At 38.8% G+C, this 15,598-nt stretch overlaps 2 protein-coding genes across 3 annotated transcripts in view; one reads left to right on the top strand and one right to left on the bottom strand.

Moving 5' to 3' along the window:
- The window catches only part of cdk11b (cyclin-dependent kinase 11B), a 25,025-nt gene extending 23,680 nt beyond the window's left edge, over window positions 1-1,345 (top strand). The window contains exon 20 of the mRNA XM_053624629.1: window positions 133-1,345. The gene's annotated coding sequence lies outside the window, so the exon portion shown is untranslated. The remainder of the gene's footprint in view (window positions 1-132) is intronic.
- Window positions 1-15,598, bottom strand: part of mmp23ba (matrix metallopeptidase 23ba) — an 18,510-nt gene extending 2,912 nt beyond the window's left edge. The window contains exons 1-6 of one of the 2 annotated variants that reach the window (XM_053624635.1): window positions 15,307-15,598; window positions 7,422-7,561; window positions 7,027-7,166; window positions 3,053-3,220; window positions 1,420-1,584; window positions 992-1,102 (exon numbers count right to left, since the gene is read on the bottom strand). In XM_053624635.1, coding sequence (XP_053480610.1) covers window positions 992-1,102; window positions 1,420-1,584; window positions 3,053-3,220; window positions 7,027-7,166; window positions 7,422-7,561; window positions 15,307-15,414 — 832 coding nt within the window. In that variant the 5' untranslated portion in view covers window positions 15,415-15,598. The remainder of the gene's footprint in view (window positions 1-991; window positions 1,103-1,419; window positions 1,585-3,052; window positions 3,221-7,026; window positions 7,167-7,421; window positions 7,562-15,306) is intronic. The other variant, XM_053624636.1, reaches the window with a different exon arrangement.

The raw sequence follows: 15,598 nt of genomic DNA, 5'->3' as shown, positions 1-15,598 counted from the left end.
AGTGGATGTTGATTTTGAGGATGTAGATTTTAGTGTTTGCAATATACACATTCATAATACTGTTATGATACCACAATACCATTTCTTCATGAGGGCAAATTCTTCTCTGGTTTTTCATGGTTTTTCATTCAGGATGCTTTGCATCTTCTGCCACTGGAAACCTGCAGCGTGTGGAAGGCAAGATGGATTCATTGAACTATCAGGTAATCCTAGGAGAAAATGTCATGCCGTCTGTGAGGGAGCTGAAGCTTGGGCATCATTGGATCTTCCAACAGGACAATGATCCCTGGAAGATCCTACAGGGCCATCACTGTCACCTGACTTGAACCCCATAGAAAAATCTCTGGTGGGATTTGAAGAACGAGGTTGCAGCACGCAAACCCAAGAATATTACTGAACTGGAGGCCATTGCTCATGATGAATGGGCTGATTCCTCAGAAAGCTGGTGTCTGGCTTTGCATCTCGTTTGCAGCAGGTCATAACAGCAAGAGGGTGCTCTACTAAGTATTAAAGATGCTCGCCATGAAGGGGTTGAATAATTCTGAAACTGGAGAAAATCATTATAAGTTGAATTTTCAGCTGAATTTGGGGAAACCACCAGTCGCATTCGTTTCAATTGCTTTTGTTTGATGTGTTCATTGCAAGCAGCTGAAAGTCTGTAAACTTTGACAATAAACCTGATTTGCAATGGGGGTTGAATAATTTTGATTGCAACTGTATTCAGTGCCGTTGGATTGCTGCTGTTGGAGATTTTCTGGCATAAACGTACTAATAAGTAGCAGATTATCTAAAACTTCCATTTTAAAGAGTTCTGATTGGGTTTGAAAAAAAAAAATGCAAGAACAGAAGTACCTTAGCTTCTAGGTTTTTTTTTGTTTTTTTTTTTGGTGCAGTACTCACAGCGCAACCAATGTAACTGACAGGTGACTGGCTTATGGCAATGCCAGATTTCACAGATTATCAATGTCTGCAGAATTTTTTAAGAACTTACTGTAACAGAAGTCACAGCTGTGGGGGCAGTGCTTTTGCATGAGCTTTCTTTTGCTTTCACAGAAGCCTTTCCTGGCCCAAGCGGGACAGATAAATAATCTATCCAAACATCCTGTGGGAGAGACAGAAGAATTAGGAAGGGAGAGAAAGATGGGCTAGAAGAAAGTGGAGATCAATGACATGTAAATGAAGCCTTAGAAATTCAGACGTAGATAGAAGGCTTCACGTAAACTCTTGCTGACTACCTTTGAAAGAATCTAAAGAATTGGTTTTGAGCACTTTTCTGAGAACATTCAAATTCCATGCCAAGACATCTCGTCAGAATCATTACTAAGCATTGAATCAGCATGCATTTTACTAAGTCCCTGTCTTGGCCAACCTATCTCACTGCTCCTGTATTAAATGAAACCAGCTGTTCTATCTGCGCACCATACAGTCGCTGGAGTCCCCAGACGTCGTCCTGCGTTACGAGTTTGCGGCCAGTCAGCGTCGCGTTGAGATGCATTATGGCCGTCGGGTTCTGCGAGTGCATCAGGCCAAGTGCGTGACCAATCTCATGAGCTGCTACATGCACCAGGTCAGTGAGCCAGACCCCTGCTCAAATAACAATCACACATGCTCATATAAGGTCAAAACTATCTTCCTGCAGTGTTAGTGCTAATCAGGTCATCATTTAATTAGCCAGTAATGTGGCAGCAACATAAAATGCATGAAATCATCCAGATCCTAGTCAGCCAAGAACAGGTACCTGAGGCTACCTTGGGCACCGGATCGAAAGTGGACAGTTGATCCTGTACCCAATGTAGCCTCAGATTCCTGTTCTTGGATGAAAGGAATGGAACCCGATTATGTCTTTTTTTTGCAGCCCACCTGCTTCAGTGTTTGGCATGTTGTGCATTCTGCAATGCTTTTCTGCTCACCACTGATGTAAAGAGTGGTTATTTGAGTTACAGTAGCAGTCTGTCAGCTCAAGCCAATCTGCCCATTCTCCTCTCACCTCTTTCATCAACAAGGCATTTCCACCTGCTCAATGGATATTTTTTGTTTTTCACACCAACCTGTGAACAAACTAGAGATGTTGGAGGTTGGTTGTTCCAGGAGATCAACGGTTTCTCAAATACTCAAACCAGTCCACCTGATACAAACAACACTGGAGATCACATTTTGGTGTTTGATGTGAATGTTAACTGCAGCTCTTGATCTGTATCTGCATGATTTTATTCATTGTGCTGCTGCCACATTCACGGCTGATTAGATAATTGTATGAATGAGCCGGTATACAGCCATTCCTCTTGGCCTAAGTGACCACTGAGTGTACTGTATATACCATATACTGTATTCTACCTTCACACCCAAGGTTGCTTAGTAATATAAGAAACCTAGACCTTTCAAATAACTGTAGACATTACACTTGGCATAGATCCTTACTGCATTCTTCAAAAAATATTTCCTGAGGGTTTTCTGATTGATCATGTTAGCTTTCTAAATCTACTTGGAAGGAAACATTCTCTTCTAGGGATTGTATATTTAACCATTTTTCCTAAGACTAAACTTAGGGTCTACCATTGACACTTCCTTAGTTTTGTTTTCATCTGTCTGTGTGATTAGACGAACTTTGACCTCTCTCTTGTATTTAGATAATAATAATGGATTAATGTGGCTCTTATTTGATGTCCAAATGCCTCTGGCTCAAATTCATTATAGAATGCTTTGATGTGTTTTTGATCATGAGCATATTAACTGCAGTGTACTTAGTTTAGTTACCCTTGACTGTCAGTGACATTTACATCATGTACGCCTACTCCAAGGCGTCTTTCCCAAATCCACACGGCCAAAATGTAGAACCGTGTCTCACACACTGTGGATTTAGGCTCATTTGGTTATCAATGTTTAACCTTTTCCTACTAGGGGTAAATGGCTTGTGCTGTAGATGCAGCATGTACAAGAAATCCTGGTAAAAATCTGGGATACATTCTGGTCAGGTTGTGGTCTTGAACTCAGCAGTCTAAACAAAGGCCAGAGAATGAGAACTTTGGGGCAGGTGGAGTTTTTGATTACTCGCCTTTCTTCCAGCTGAAGCGCATGTTCCCCAAAATCCAGTACTCGTCATCATCAAAGTGGATCTCTCCGGTAGGAGGAAAGAAAGCGTGTGCCAGTTCACCCGTGATGCCATCAAAACAGTGATGCAGGTAGGACTGCAGACAATCCGTATGATTTACTGGGTAGAAGCCTGCCAAAAGAAATGTAGCGCTTGTATTCATAACTCATAATTAATATAGTCGATTGACCTTAGATCAACACAACACAAGCTTCGAAGGCCATAAGGAACGTAAATCTAAGGAGTGCTCAAATTTAGGCTACAACTAACTTTCAGCCTCTCCCTGGAGTGCACGTACATGGAAGATAACTCTAATTTCTCTGGCATGCACTTTGAAATTCCTCATTTCATTTGGTCCAGAATGTCCCAAGTGTTGCCAAACATCCATTAAAGTAACCATTTGGGGCACATATTGTTTTTATTAGAATTTGAATGCTAATAGATTTTTATGTGTGTGAGCCTGGCACAGAAGTGAGCCGAATTTACAATTCATTTCCATGTTAATTTAGGATTTACCCAATCTGAATGAATTCCACATGGGCATAAAATGATTAAAAGATGAGGGGTTTTTTTTTTTTTTTTACAACATTCACTTTAAACCAATGTGTGGTGACATGGGAAAGCCCTTTATGTTGTCAAATTCTGACATTTTCTACTATATATAATCAACTCAACAAGAAGTATTTCTGAGCCTCATCACAGCATTGTCATTCATTACACATCCCTGTTGACGTTTACATCGGTGGAGAAATAATCACTGATTCATTGTCAGTAACGTTGACTAAATTTCTTTTAAGTGATTGTTTTTTTTTTTAATTAGGTCATTTAAGCGTTTTAACGATGATGTGCCAAGCACTGATGTGACAGTGACGTGCATGAGTATGGGCATTTTGACACCTAGTGTCTGATTAGAAATGGAATTGATTAGACTTATAGCTAATCCAAAAACTTGTTTAGATCATTAGAAAAGCACACTTACATTGGCACCCTTGGTAAATATGAGCAAAGAAGGCTGTGAAAATTTCTTTTTATTGTTTAACCTTTTGATCTTTTGTTAAAAAAGAATTCACAAAAATACTCTGCTCTCATGGATATCAAACAATTGCAAACAAAACATAGGTTTACCAAAAAAAAAAATCTTTGTTAAATATAAATGTGCAACAATTATTGGCAGCCTTTTTGTCAATACTTTGTGCTACCTCCATTTTCCAAGATAACAGCTCTGAGTCTTCTATAATGCCTGATGAGGTTGGAGAATACATGGCAAGGGATCTGATACCGTTCCTCCATACAGAATCTCTCCAGATCCTTCAAATTTCGAGGTACATGCTGGTGGACTCTCCTCTTCGGTTCAGTCCACAGGTTTTCTATGGGTTTCAAGTCAGGGGACTGGGATGGCCATGGCAGGACCTTGATTTTGCGGTCAGTAAACCATTTTTGTGTTGATTTTGACGTATGTTTTGGATCATTGTCCTGCTGGAAGATCCAACCATGGCCCATTTTAAGCTTTCTGAGTCCATGATGCCATGTATCCTAACAAAATGTCCAGGTCGGTCCTCTGGCAGAAAAACAGCCCCAAAACATTAAAGAGTGACTACCATATTTAACCGTGGGCATGAGGTAATTTTCCATATGGCTACCTCTCTGTGTGGACCAAAACCACCTCTGGTGCTTATTGCCAAAAAGCTCTATTTTCGTTTCATCTGACCCGATCCCATTTGAAGTTCCAATAGTGTCTGGCAAACTGAAGACGCTTGAGTTTGTTTTTGGATGAGATTAGAGACTTTTTTCTTGAAACCATTCCAAACAACTTGTGGTGATGAAGGTGACTTCAGATTGTAGTTTGGGAGACTTTCTGACCCCAAGATGCAACTAACTTCTGCAATTCTCCAGCTGTGATCCTTGGAGATTTTTTGGCCTCTCAAACCATCCTCTTCACAGTGCGTTGAGACAATATAGACGCACGTCCTCTTCCAGGTTGATTCATAACATTTCCAGTTGACTGGAATGTCTTAATTATTGCCCTGATGGTGGAAATGGGCCTTTTCTATTCTTATGCTATTTTCTTGTAGTCACTTCGCATTTTGTGAAGCTCAACAACCTTTTGCCGCACATCACAGTTATGTTCCTTGGTCTTACCCAGCTATATTCCTTGGCCTATGTGTTACCTCATATTTACACCCCTGTGAAACAGGAAGTCATGGTTGAACAATTTCCTGTTCCTAGTCATCCAGGTGTGTTAAAATTTTTTTTTAATATCAGTGGGAATATACTTCAAATATATTTTTCTCAAATGAATTCATAGGGGTGCCAATAATTGTTGCACGCCTTTTTTTAACAAATATCTGTTTTTTTTTATAAACCTGTTGTGTTTGTAATTGTTTGATCTCCATGAGAGCAGAGTACTTTTGGGAATTTTTTAAACAAAAGATCAAAAGGTTAAACAATAGAGAAATTTTCACAGCCCTCTTTGCTCATATTTACCAAGAGTGTCAATATTAGTGGAGGGCATTGTAACTAGCATTTAGACATCTTTATGTAGACTGACTGCATTTACCAACGCGCTTTGTTATACTGGCTCTTTACCTGATGCGATCTGGCAGAAAGCCAAGGCAGAGTAACTTAACTAAAATCATTTCTGTCATTTTAGTCAAATATATTTATGCTTTCTTAACTTAGAAAAGTCAAAGTATATTATTGGCAGAAAAACTCAATTTTGGTCAAAACCTGATTCCCCCCAAAGTTGTTTTTTTTTTTCCAGACTGCCACACATATGAGCGTAATTTAGTTAAAGTTGTTAACAATCAACAATCTCCAAGGTCTGGTGCAAATCATTTTGAGTCCCTTTGTTTAAACATAATTATGGCCAGTATTGGCCAAGGTTCTGTGTTAGTGGCTGGAGAGTCTGAAACTGGCAACTTGTGGGCCCTTGAGCAAGGCCCTTAGCCCTCATGTAAAATTGGCATTATACGGCCTCTTCTGTCCAACTTGCATTCAGGATTTTTTGCCTAACCACAAGTATTTTAGCTTTCTAACGAATAATACAACAGCAAAGATGTGGCACAAAATCTGGACTTGATCCTCTTTTCTGTCATTGAAGTGATTTAGAGTTGTTTCAAATGAATGGAACTAATTATACCCTGTTCAGCTGTGTTTGGTTGTGATAGTTTCCAGACATAATATGTTAACAAATGATGTCTGCAATCAAGGCCAGGAATTTAGGTGAACATTCCCTGGGATGAATCTGGTTTACTATTCTGATGCTTTTCTACAAAATACACTGCTCTCGGTGCTGTAATGGTTTGTTAGATTAGATTGAATTGTTATCTTGAATTATTCATTTAAAAAAAAAAAAAAAAAAAAACACTTTTCATTTTAAATGTGCAAAGAGGATGGAGGGTTTGTTCCACTTCAACTGAATTTGGATTACCTCTCTATTGTATAGCGTTTAAATATTAATGGATAAACAAATCCTAAGAACAGACTTTTAAAATGTTACATAAAAAAATACATAAATGATCCTTTTCACATCTCCAAATCAGCCCTATAATCAAGCAACATTATTGTTAATGTTCATATATTGTACAGTTCTAAAGAATATTTCTATTTTTCTTACATGTTAGGTTTTGGGGTTTTTTTTTTTTTTTTTTTTTTTTTACAATTTTTTTAATTATTTGTGTTGTCTTGAGCAAACTGGGACAAAAATGTTATGCTGGATGAAATATATATATATATATATATATATATATATATATATATATATATATATATATATTTGTTCCTCTTTTATAACATCACTGCTACTATTATAGCAAATGTTTTTGTCATTGTTAATTCTCTCCTTAATTAACATCTCTCCATTAAGTGCCTTGAGTTTGTAATTGTAACTTTTTTTTATATATGTATGGAATTGTGAATATGAAAGTCCATGCTCGTACCGATTTTGATGTCAGCCTCCTCATCATCAGGCACCTCTCTAAAGCTGAAAGGTGACACGTCGCTCCACATGCCAAAGGCCTTGGCGATGCCCCGGCGTGTGTCACTGGCGTTCATCAGGTTCCTCGGGAATGACAGCAGTCTGCAGAAGAATTGTAAACATAATATGTTTTTAAGAAATTTGGCCACATTCTGCAGAACTGATAAAGATTCTCGTAAAACCTCTTGTTCATTCAGCTTCACTACGAGACATTCAACATGTCCTGGATGGCTGAGAAACTTCACTGAATCTTTACGTAACACTACACAAAAAAAGTCCTTATTCTACAGGTTTGTGAATGACAAAATAAGATCATAAATCATGCTTTGAGCATGTTTAAACAAACAGCATGCCTACTTGTATGTTAGCTTGAATTTGTCCCATTTCAGTTTCTCCGGCGTCAGAGTGTAACGCTTGTTCCTGGAAAGGTGAAGCACGTGGGACCGGGCGTCTTTGCGGATCCCGATGATCAAAACTCCAGACATGTGAGCTTCTTCCTTGGACAAAAAAACCTCAGATTAGCCAAATGGCAAAGCCTGTGACGCGTTTGCGCCAATGTGCGTGACTCGTCTCCTGATACAGATTTAATAGTAGCATTCCTCTAATGGCTTTAATGGCCTGTTAACTAGAAACACATCTTGAAGGAATTAGTCAAATAGATTTGAATTTGAAATGTGCAAACAGACAGATGCGTTATTTAAATAGGTTACATAACCCTTTGTAAGTATTGTGTGACTTGTCTTTCTCCCTGAAACCTGCTTTATGTCCGGTTTTAGGTGCTAGCACGAGAATCTATGTGTACAGAGAGGGGGAAAAATATAATCATTCCTTTGGGTATTCAATCTGAGAGCTGAGATCTGAGTGTTGACTAACTAAAGTGACAACTTTATTTTTTTAAATGAAGTATCGATGTCCATAATGATGTATTATGAAGCTTGCAGTGGCCTCATTAAAAGTACATCAGATTGTATACACAAGGTTGAAACTGTTATCCAATATCTCCACCACGTGTATTACATAATTCCGCCCTTAATTACTACTCCCCTAGTTGCTAGAAAGAAAATGTCAGGAATAAAACACAACATGGCGTGCTGTTATAGGAAAATAATCAATGATGGGGTGGTATGATGCTGCTTGACATGAAGCAGAGCTACTGTTCCCACACTTGAAGTTGATTATTTTCTTATAACGGCATCTCATGAAGGTTTTTATTCCTCTTATACCACAGCAATTTGTCAAATATTCCATCCGTCCATTTTCTGTACCGCTTATCCTGCAGAGGGTCGCGGGGGAACCTGGAGCCTTTGCCAGGGGCCACAAGGCGGGGGACACCCTGGACGAGGTGCCAATCCATCACAGGGCACAATCACATACACTACACGTTCACACACCCATCCATACATTACGGACAATTCGGAAATACCAATCAGCCATCAACGCATTTCTTTGGACTGGGGGAGGAAACCGGAGTACCCAGAGAAAACCCCTGAAGCACGGGGAGAAGATGCAAACTCCACACACACAGGGCCGCGGTGGGGCGAAATATTCCAATATTTTATTAATTTAAGAATAACACCATTTTTTTGTTTGTTTGTTTATAGTTTAGTTTAAATGTTCACGTCCATGAAACAAGTTAGTTCCTGCACTGCAAAATAATCACATCTTAGCAAGTGACAGCATGTTGAATAAATAAATATTTCTCATTATGCGAATATTATGTAACAAATATTAGCGTTATAGACCATTCAGACTATTTCTAGACATATTTGCTAATTTTAGGCTTAAAACATTGGCAGATAATTTAGCTTCTTTCTAGAAATGAACGCTTAAAATAAGCAAGACTGCAGTATCTGCCAATAGAATAAGACAATTTCAAGCTTGAAATGAGTAATAAAAATCTACAAATACGTTTAATAATCATATATTTGTTGAAAAACAATCTAACAGAGAGAAATATTAGTTGAATTAGCATATATTGAAGATATTTACTGAGAAATCTTTTATCGTGCCATCACTTTCGTTATAGAAGTCGTTCACCGTGCTCGTTTTCTTTTCTCTGGCTTGAAGTTAATGTGACAAAAATGCAGCTTGTCCTGTTACCGTGGAACTGCAAAGTGTAAACTAAGTCCTGGAGACTTGTTGGAAAACTCAGTTAGAGCGTTACCACTGACTGTTACAAAGCACTGACGAATTTTGTTGGTTTTAGTTCCCAACAATATAAACAAACTAGTAAAGTAATTTAATCCACCACAACCCTGACCAGGCAGTTACTAGGGATGAATGAATGAATGCTGTACATTCATGTACAAGGTGAAAAATCTCCCACAAGAACAACTTTTTTGTTGTCCCCGTGTGGATCCCAGTCCTGATGTACACTTCTACAGTAGAATTCAGCCAGATGCCCTGTGAACCTTTCTGAAAAGTTTTCTTTAAAATAAATAAATAAAAAGTAGTGTAGTGTGGAACAGCGTGGAATATTTGAGTTTGTATCTGCATCTGTTCTTTATGAACAATGTATTCATATTCCGTTACGGCAAATGCATACAGCATGAATGAATGTAGAATTTCTTAATTAACGTCTGATGAGTGTACATCTATGTGAATATGCCCTGAGAGCTGTTTATTCAGACACACTGTGCATGAAACAGCAGCTTCCTTGACTCTGCAACGTAGACATGGCGACCCAGCCGTGGTATTAAATGAAGATGAATTATGAAAGGTTGACTTTGTTCAAGCTATCCAACACTAGCCCTGCTACAGTCTGCTGAAATGCAAGACATTCATAAAAGGATATTGCTACAACTGGTACATCTACTGCAGAGTTACTTCCTCTGCAGTTAGCGTGCATGTTTGTAATGGTGCTCTACACGTGGATCTTATGTAACTATCCGAGGATGACAGCTGAAAATTTGGGTGGCTGTGTCATTTCACGAGCTGGCAAGCTTAACTTTGGAACAAGCAAGGGAAATAAAAATTTTTGATCACAGTGCTCTACTGGAGTCGTCCCCACTACGGCCTCTCACAGATGCACTAGACATTCCTTAAAAGGCAAATAATCATTTGGCATTAAACTTTTACTGAGGAGGTATAAAAGCAAACAACATTTTTTCTGATATTCTTCAGGATTTTTTTAAAAATATATATTACTTATCAAAGAACGTGTGTAGAAAGTGAAGGAAATCTCCTTGATTTATTTTTGTGTAATTTTGAGATAAAGTTGTACATTGAGCAAGCTTTAAACTACTGCAGGAGTAACCTAATACTGAAAGTCCTCTACATTGGAACACACAAACACACATCACACATTATAGCAAGCCAGAAAGTGTCTGGGTTAAAAGTTTACAGACTTGGAATGAAACATCAAAACTCTTCCACATTTTCAACGTCTAGATGTCTAGAACAGTAATACAGAAACAATGTCTATATGTGTTGCAATGTGCAATGATGAACTTTCCATTGTGCTAATCCCCTGGTCAATATGACCCATCTGGATTTCTTGTAGAAACTGATAACAGCAGTTTATAGAGAAAGAGAGAAGACAGACGCCTTTTTTTTGGGGCCAGTGTGGGAGAGGAGACATTCCTGAGTGGAAACAGTCCCAAAACAGGCCATGTAGCCTGGCTTTATATCACATGCTTTTTCAGGCTTGTTGTTCTAAGCTGCACTCTTGGCAGACGCTTTCTCTTTTTTCCTAAAGAAAGTCAATGGAAAATGACATCTGAAGTCCAAGGCAAGCGTGGCAGTGTCGGACCCTCAAACGATGGCGGGCTTTAGAGGATCAGCTTGGATTGCAGCTTGATCACACAAAATGCCGTATGCTGTAGGTTTTTTTTACGTATCATTCAGACTAGTAGCATTTATTCATGGACTGTACAGAGGAACATTTGGCAAAACCTTGAATGTCTAAATAATAATATAATAAGAACAGGCGACGTTTTGTCCAGTTTCTGTGAGCCTGTGTCCAATGTTCTCAGATGATAGGAGTGGAAACCAGTGTGGTCTTCTGCTGTTGCAGACTCAAGGTTCATTGTCTTGTGCATTCCGAAATGCTTTTCCACCCACCACGGTTGTAAAGAGTGATGATTTGAGTTACCGTAACCTTCTTGTCAGCTTGAACCAGTGTGGCCATTCTCCTTTGACCTGTCATCAAGTCATTTCTGCCCACAGAATTGCCGAACACTGGATGTTTTTTGGGGGTTTTTGCACCATTTTGTGTAAACTCTAACCAGGTCAAGTTGTTGACCTGTATCTGCCTGATTTTATGCACTGTGCTGCTGCCACATGATCGGCTGATTGGATAATTGCATGAACGTACAGCTGTACAGGTGTTCCTACTAAAGTAGTCTGAGAGTGTATACATTTCAAAAAGATATTTGGCTAAATACAATAAATGATTGATTCCAGGAAAGTGATCATATTTACATCATCCGATAACCTTTGGGGTCGTCATAGGAGTTACCTGATGCCAAGTTATTGTTTGTCTAATTGTAGTAACCCGAGCTGACTGGCCTTGTATTGTGATTTCAAACACTTTTCACCACTTATCTGAAACAGCTTCGTTAGTTCTACGGTGGAAGTCGCCTTGACTTCTTATGAATTAATTTCAAATAACCACACTACGATAGGCTTCAGAACCCCATTACAGATGCAGGTTTTTACTTCTTCAGAAAGCATCCATTAAATGAATCTAGCCAACTTTAGAAAAAGTATTCTCAAACACCACCTGAAAAGCTTTTTTGTTTATGCAAGTCAAAACAGTCTATTAAAGCTGAGCAGACTCCTCATCGAAAGTAACAGAGTCTTGGCTTTCGCTGCTCAGACGAAGCCATGAACAGTGCGGCTACTTCACAGACCCTCCTGTCATAAAGTCTGCCAGGAACCACTAAACCTGAACCTGACATTACACTTGACTCGAGCAATGTTTACCGTCACAGTTCTCAAGCAAAATTGCTCAGCCTCAGCATCTGCAAAAGTCTTTCCATATGGACCTGACACTTTTCACTTTTTCTCCCAATTTGTTGGGTTTAGGCTAGTTCATTGCAAAATCAAAAAGGTTCAGTTAACATGGTTTCTAATGGAGTCTAGCTGGACTGAAGTAAGGAAAAAGTTATTCTTGCAGCATTTAAATAATAAGATGTAACTGAGAGTTCAACAATATGTACCTGTACCTATAACTTTAGTGAATTATTTTGCAATTGTTCATAACACATTAGATGCAGCAGTGATACTGTAGCCCAGGGGTGTCCAATCTTATGCGGAAAGGGCCGGTGTGGGTGAGGTTTTCCTTCCAACCAAGCAGGAGCCACACCTGATTCCACCTGTTTAATCAGTTGATCTTGTAATAGACTCAGGTTTGGCTTCTGCTTGGTTGGAATGAAAACCTGAACTCACACCGGCCCTTTCCGGATAAGATTGGACACCCCTGCTGTAGTGGTTAAGGGTCTGTGATCCAAATCCCAAAAACTTCACATACCACTATTGGGACCTTGAGCAGAACCTGTAACTTTCGATTGTCAGCTATATCTAAGCTACGTTGGATAAAAATTATCAGCCAAATGTTTAAGGTAAATGCTCATGCTATATCATAGCCTTTCAGGTTTACGCAATAAATTATGACAGTTGCACAATTAGATGAAGTTATACACTTTGTTAGTACAAATTTTTCCTGCTTCATCGTCTAAAAAATGACAGGAAACACTATGTAACAGTGTCATAATGTGTATTCATGTCTGTCACATTTTCAATTTGGTGAACTGACACCTTTGTAACTTTGACAATCTCAGTATTGTCCTTTTAAAATAATTTTTTTTGTTAATCCCTTCAACTCTTACGATCGTTTAATGGGCCAAGACGTGCATTCCCATCCTCGGTTAACGACATACCTATCCTGTTAGTGAATTATATGGTTTAAGATGAATAATTGGATAATATCCTGACCTTTTGGTTGTTTTGCTTAGTGATTATGGTTTGGAATAAAACTGCCCACCAAAAACTACACATCCCAGTGTTCAATGAACACAGCATTTACATGAGCCAGGCTGAATCTGAAGGTCATGAGAGAATGTGTTATGATAACCTTTAGCAATGGTTGACGATAATGAAAAGAATCATATGGTTCCAACTATGGAGCCTTTGGAAATGAATGAAAGATTTCTATCCTGATGGGAGTGGTCTCTACCAGGATGACTCCACCCCCATCCACAGGACATGAGGGCTCACTGAGTGGGTTGATGAGGATGACAGTTATGTAAATCACATGCTATGGCCTTCAGACTCACCAGATTTCAACCCAATTAAACACCTATGGCAGATATTGAACTACCGTGTTAAACAGCACTCTCTACCAGCATCATTAAAACACCAGTTGAGGGAATACATTTTGAAAGAATGGTGGTCAGCATTGTCCAGTACAGTTCCAGAGACTTGTACAAGCTATGCCAAGTTACACTGAAGCTGTTCTGGTGTCGTGTGGTAGCCCAACACCTTACCAAGAGACTTTATGGTTTGTACAGGATTGCACTGAAGTCAATCTTTATCCTAAGAACCATAAAGCGTTCTTCTGTTTGTCTCTACAACAGAGACTTTCACTTTCAGAAAAAGGTTTGAAAAAGTGTTTTAGAAAGCTAACCACCATAAACACATTGTAGAGTATAATGCATTATTTTAAAGGAATAACTCCTATACAAATCTTGAACTTTGGAGGTCCATGCAATGAATGTTAAGCTTTAAACATCTTACTTTTTTTTTAACATCCACTTGCTCTGCCAGCTTCAGAAAAACTGATTGCTGCCCTTATTCATCATCCCTATACTCCACCTCGTTTTAGAATGATCTACAGCCTTTAGCGTTATAGCGCCCACATTTTGAAATTCACTTCCTCATAGTCTCTGTGATAGCTACTCTATATGTATACGCCTGCTTATGTTTCTTATATCCTTTGGATTTGTTCTGTTATGTGGTCCATCTTGTCATTGAGTCTTCTATTTTGTCCCTTATTTGTCGTTATTCTATTGTATCTGTTCTGAATCATGTTTGTTACATTTTATTTAATTTTATTCTACATATTGTGTACCTATTATTTCAGATTTCTGTCAAGGAAAAATCTTAGTAGTAGCAGTAGAATTTGGCACATTCCACTCCACATATTTCACATTTTTATATATTTTTCCTCATCGTGTATGCATATTCTATATCTTGCCATTGTACCACTTTCATATTGTTCATATCTTTTAGACTGTACATATTCATAATCAGATCTGTGTATACAAATATCATTACTGTGCCATCTTATTTATTGATTACTTGACTATTATTGCATCTGGTTGTAGTAGTAGTAGTAGTAGTGGTGGTGGTGGTAGTAGTAATAGTAGTGGTAGTAGTAATAGTAGTAGTAGTGGTGGTGGTAGTAGTAATAGTAGTGGTGGTAGTAGTAATAGTAGTAGTAGTGGTGGTGGAAGTAGTAGTGGTAGTAGTGATGGTGGTGGTAGTAGTAATAGTAGTGGAAGTAGTACTGGTGGTGGTGGTGGTAGTAGTAGTAGTGGTGGTGGTGGTGATAGTAGTAGTAGTGGTAGTAATAGTAGTGGTTGTGGTAGTAGTACTATTCCATTCTACACTGAAAAAAATGTAAATATGTGGTAAATCAGATTTAAGGGAACATATTGGGTATAGTTTACATAAAATATATTAAGTTTCTCATCAAAACGTGATTTCATTTCTTATAAAATTGTTTAAGCAAGTTTCTAATTACTAGATTGAATTATGTAGAGTGAGCATGATCAATTCACATAGAATAAACATAAACCAATTATATTACGACACTATTGGGAATTGTAACTCTAGCCTTAAATTAGCACAATTAAATTAAACCTCTGTTATAAGCGCAGCGGTAAAGGGGCTGGTTGTACAACTCCAGTGACCAGGGTTCGAGTCTCAGCTCAGGTGTGAGAGGGGTGTCTGATTTTTTTTCAGGCTTTTGAAAATACATTATAAAAATATGTTGGATGTAAGAAAACAAATCATGTTCATGTAACTCAATTCAATCACGTGGACATTTTTATGATTTTCAAACCATTCCATTAATAATGCTATTTTATTTTATGCACAGAGTAGCTTCCTGACCCATGTAGTGTCTAGAGAATAATACACTACAGATGACTTACACAGAGCTTTCAATGCGAGAAAGAGGTTTTTAATGTGAAGTGACGCATTGAAGCGCGAAAAACCAAACTCACACACACCTTACCTCAAACGTCCAGGCAGGAAAAGCTGCGGCTTGCTGCATGGTCGCTAAAAACACGCCGAGCAGCCCGAGAGCCACAGCCAGAGCCAACTCTTCCTTTCCCCGCACCATGTCTCCGTCCAAAAGTGTACCCGCAAACAGCACGTGCTCGAGTCCTCCACCATCTATTCCTCTTTAACGCCTCGGCTTTCCATCTGACCTGCAAGTTATTTGTCCGACGTCCTGCTGGAGTGCTGAAGTGTTCAGAGCTTCTCCTCTCCTCCGTGCTCCAAACTGTGGAGCTGCACTTTTCCCT

This window comes from Ictalurus furcatus, chromosome 5, assembly GCF_023375685.1.
Source record: "Ictalurus furcatus strain D&B chromosome 5, Billie_1.0, whole genome shotgun sequence".
NCBI lineage: Eukaryota > Metazoa > Chordata > Actinopteri > Siluriformes > Ictaluridae > Ictalurus > Ictalurus furcatus.
The sequence above is the reverse complement of the archived record's forward strand: the minus strand, read 5'-3'. Positions and strand labels throughout refer to the sequence as shown.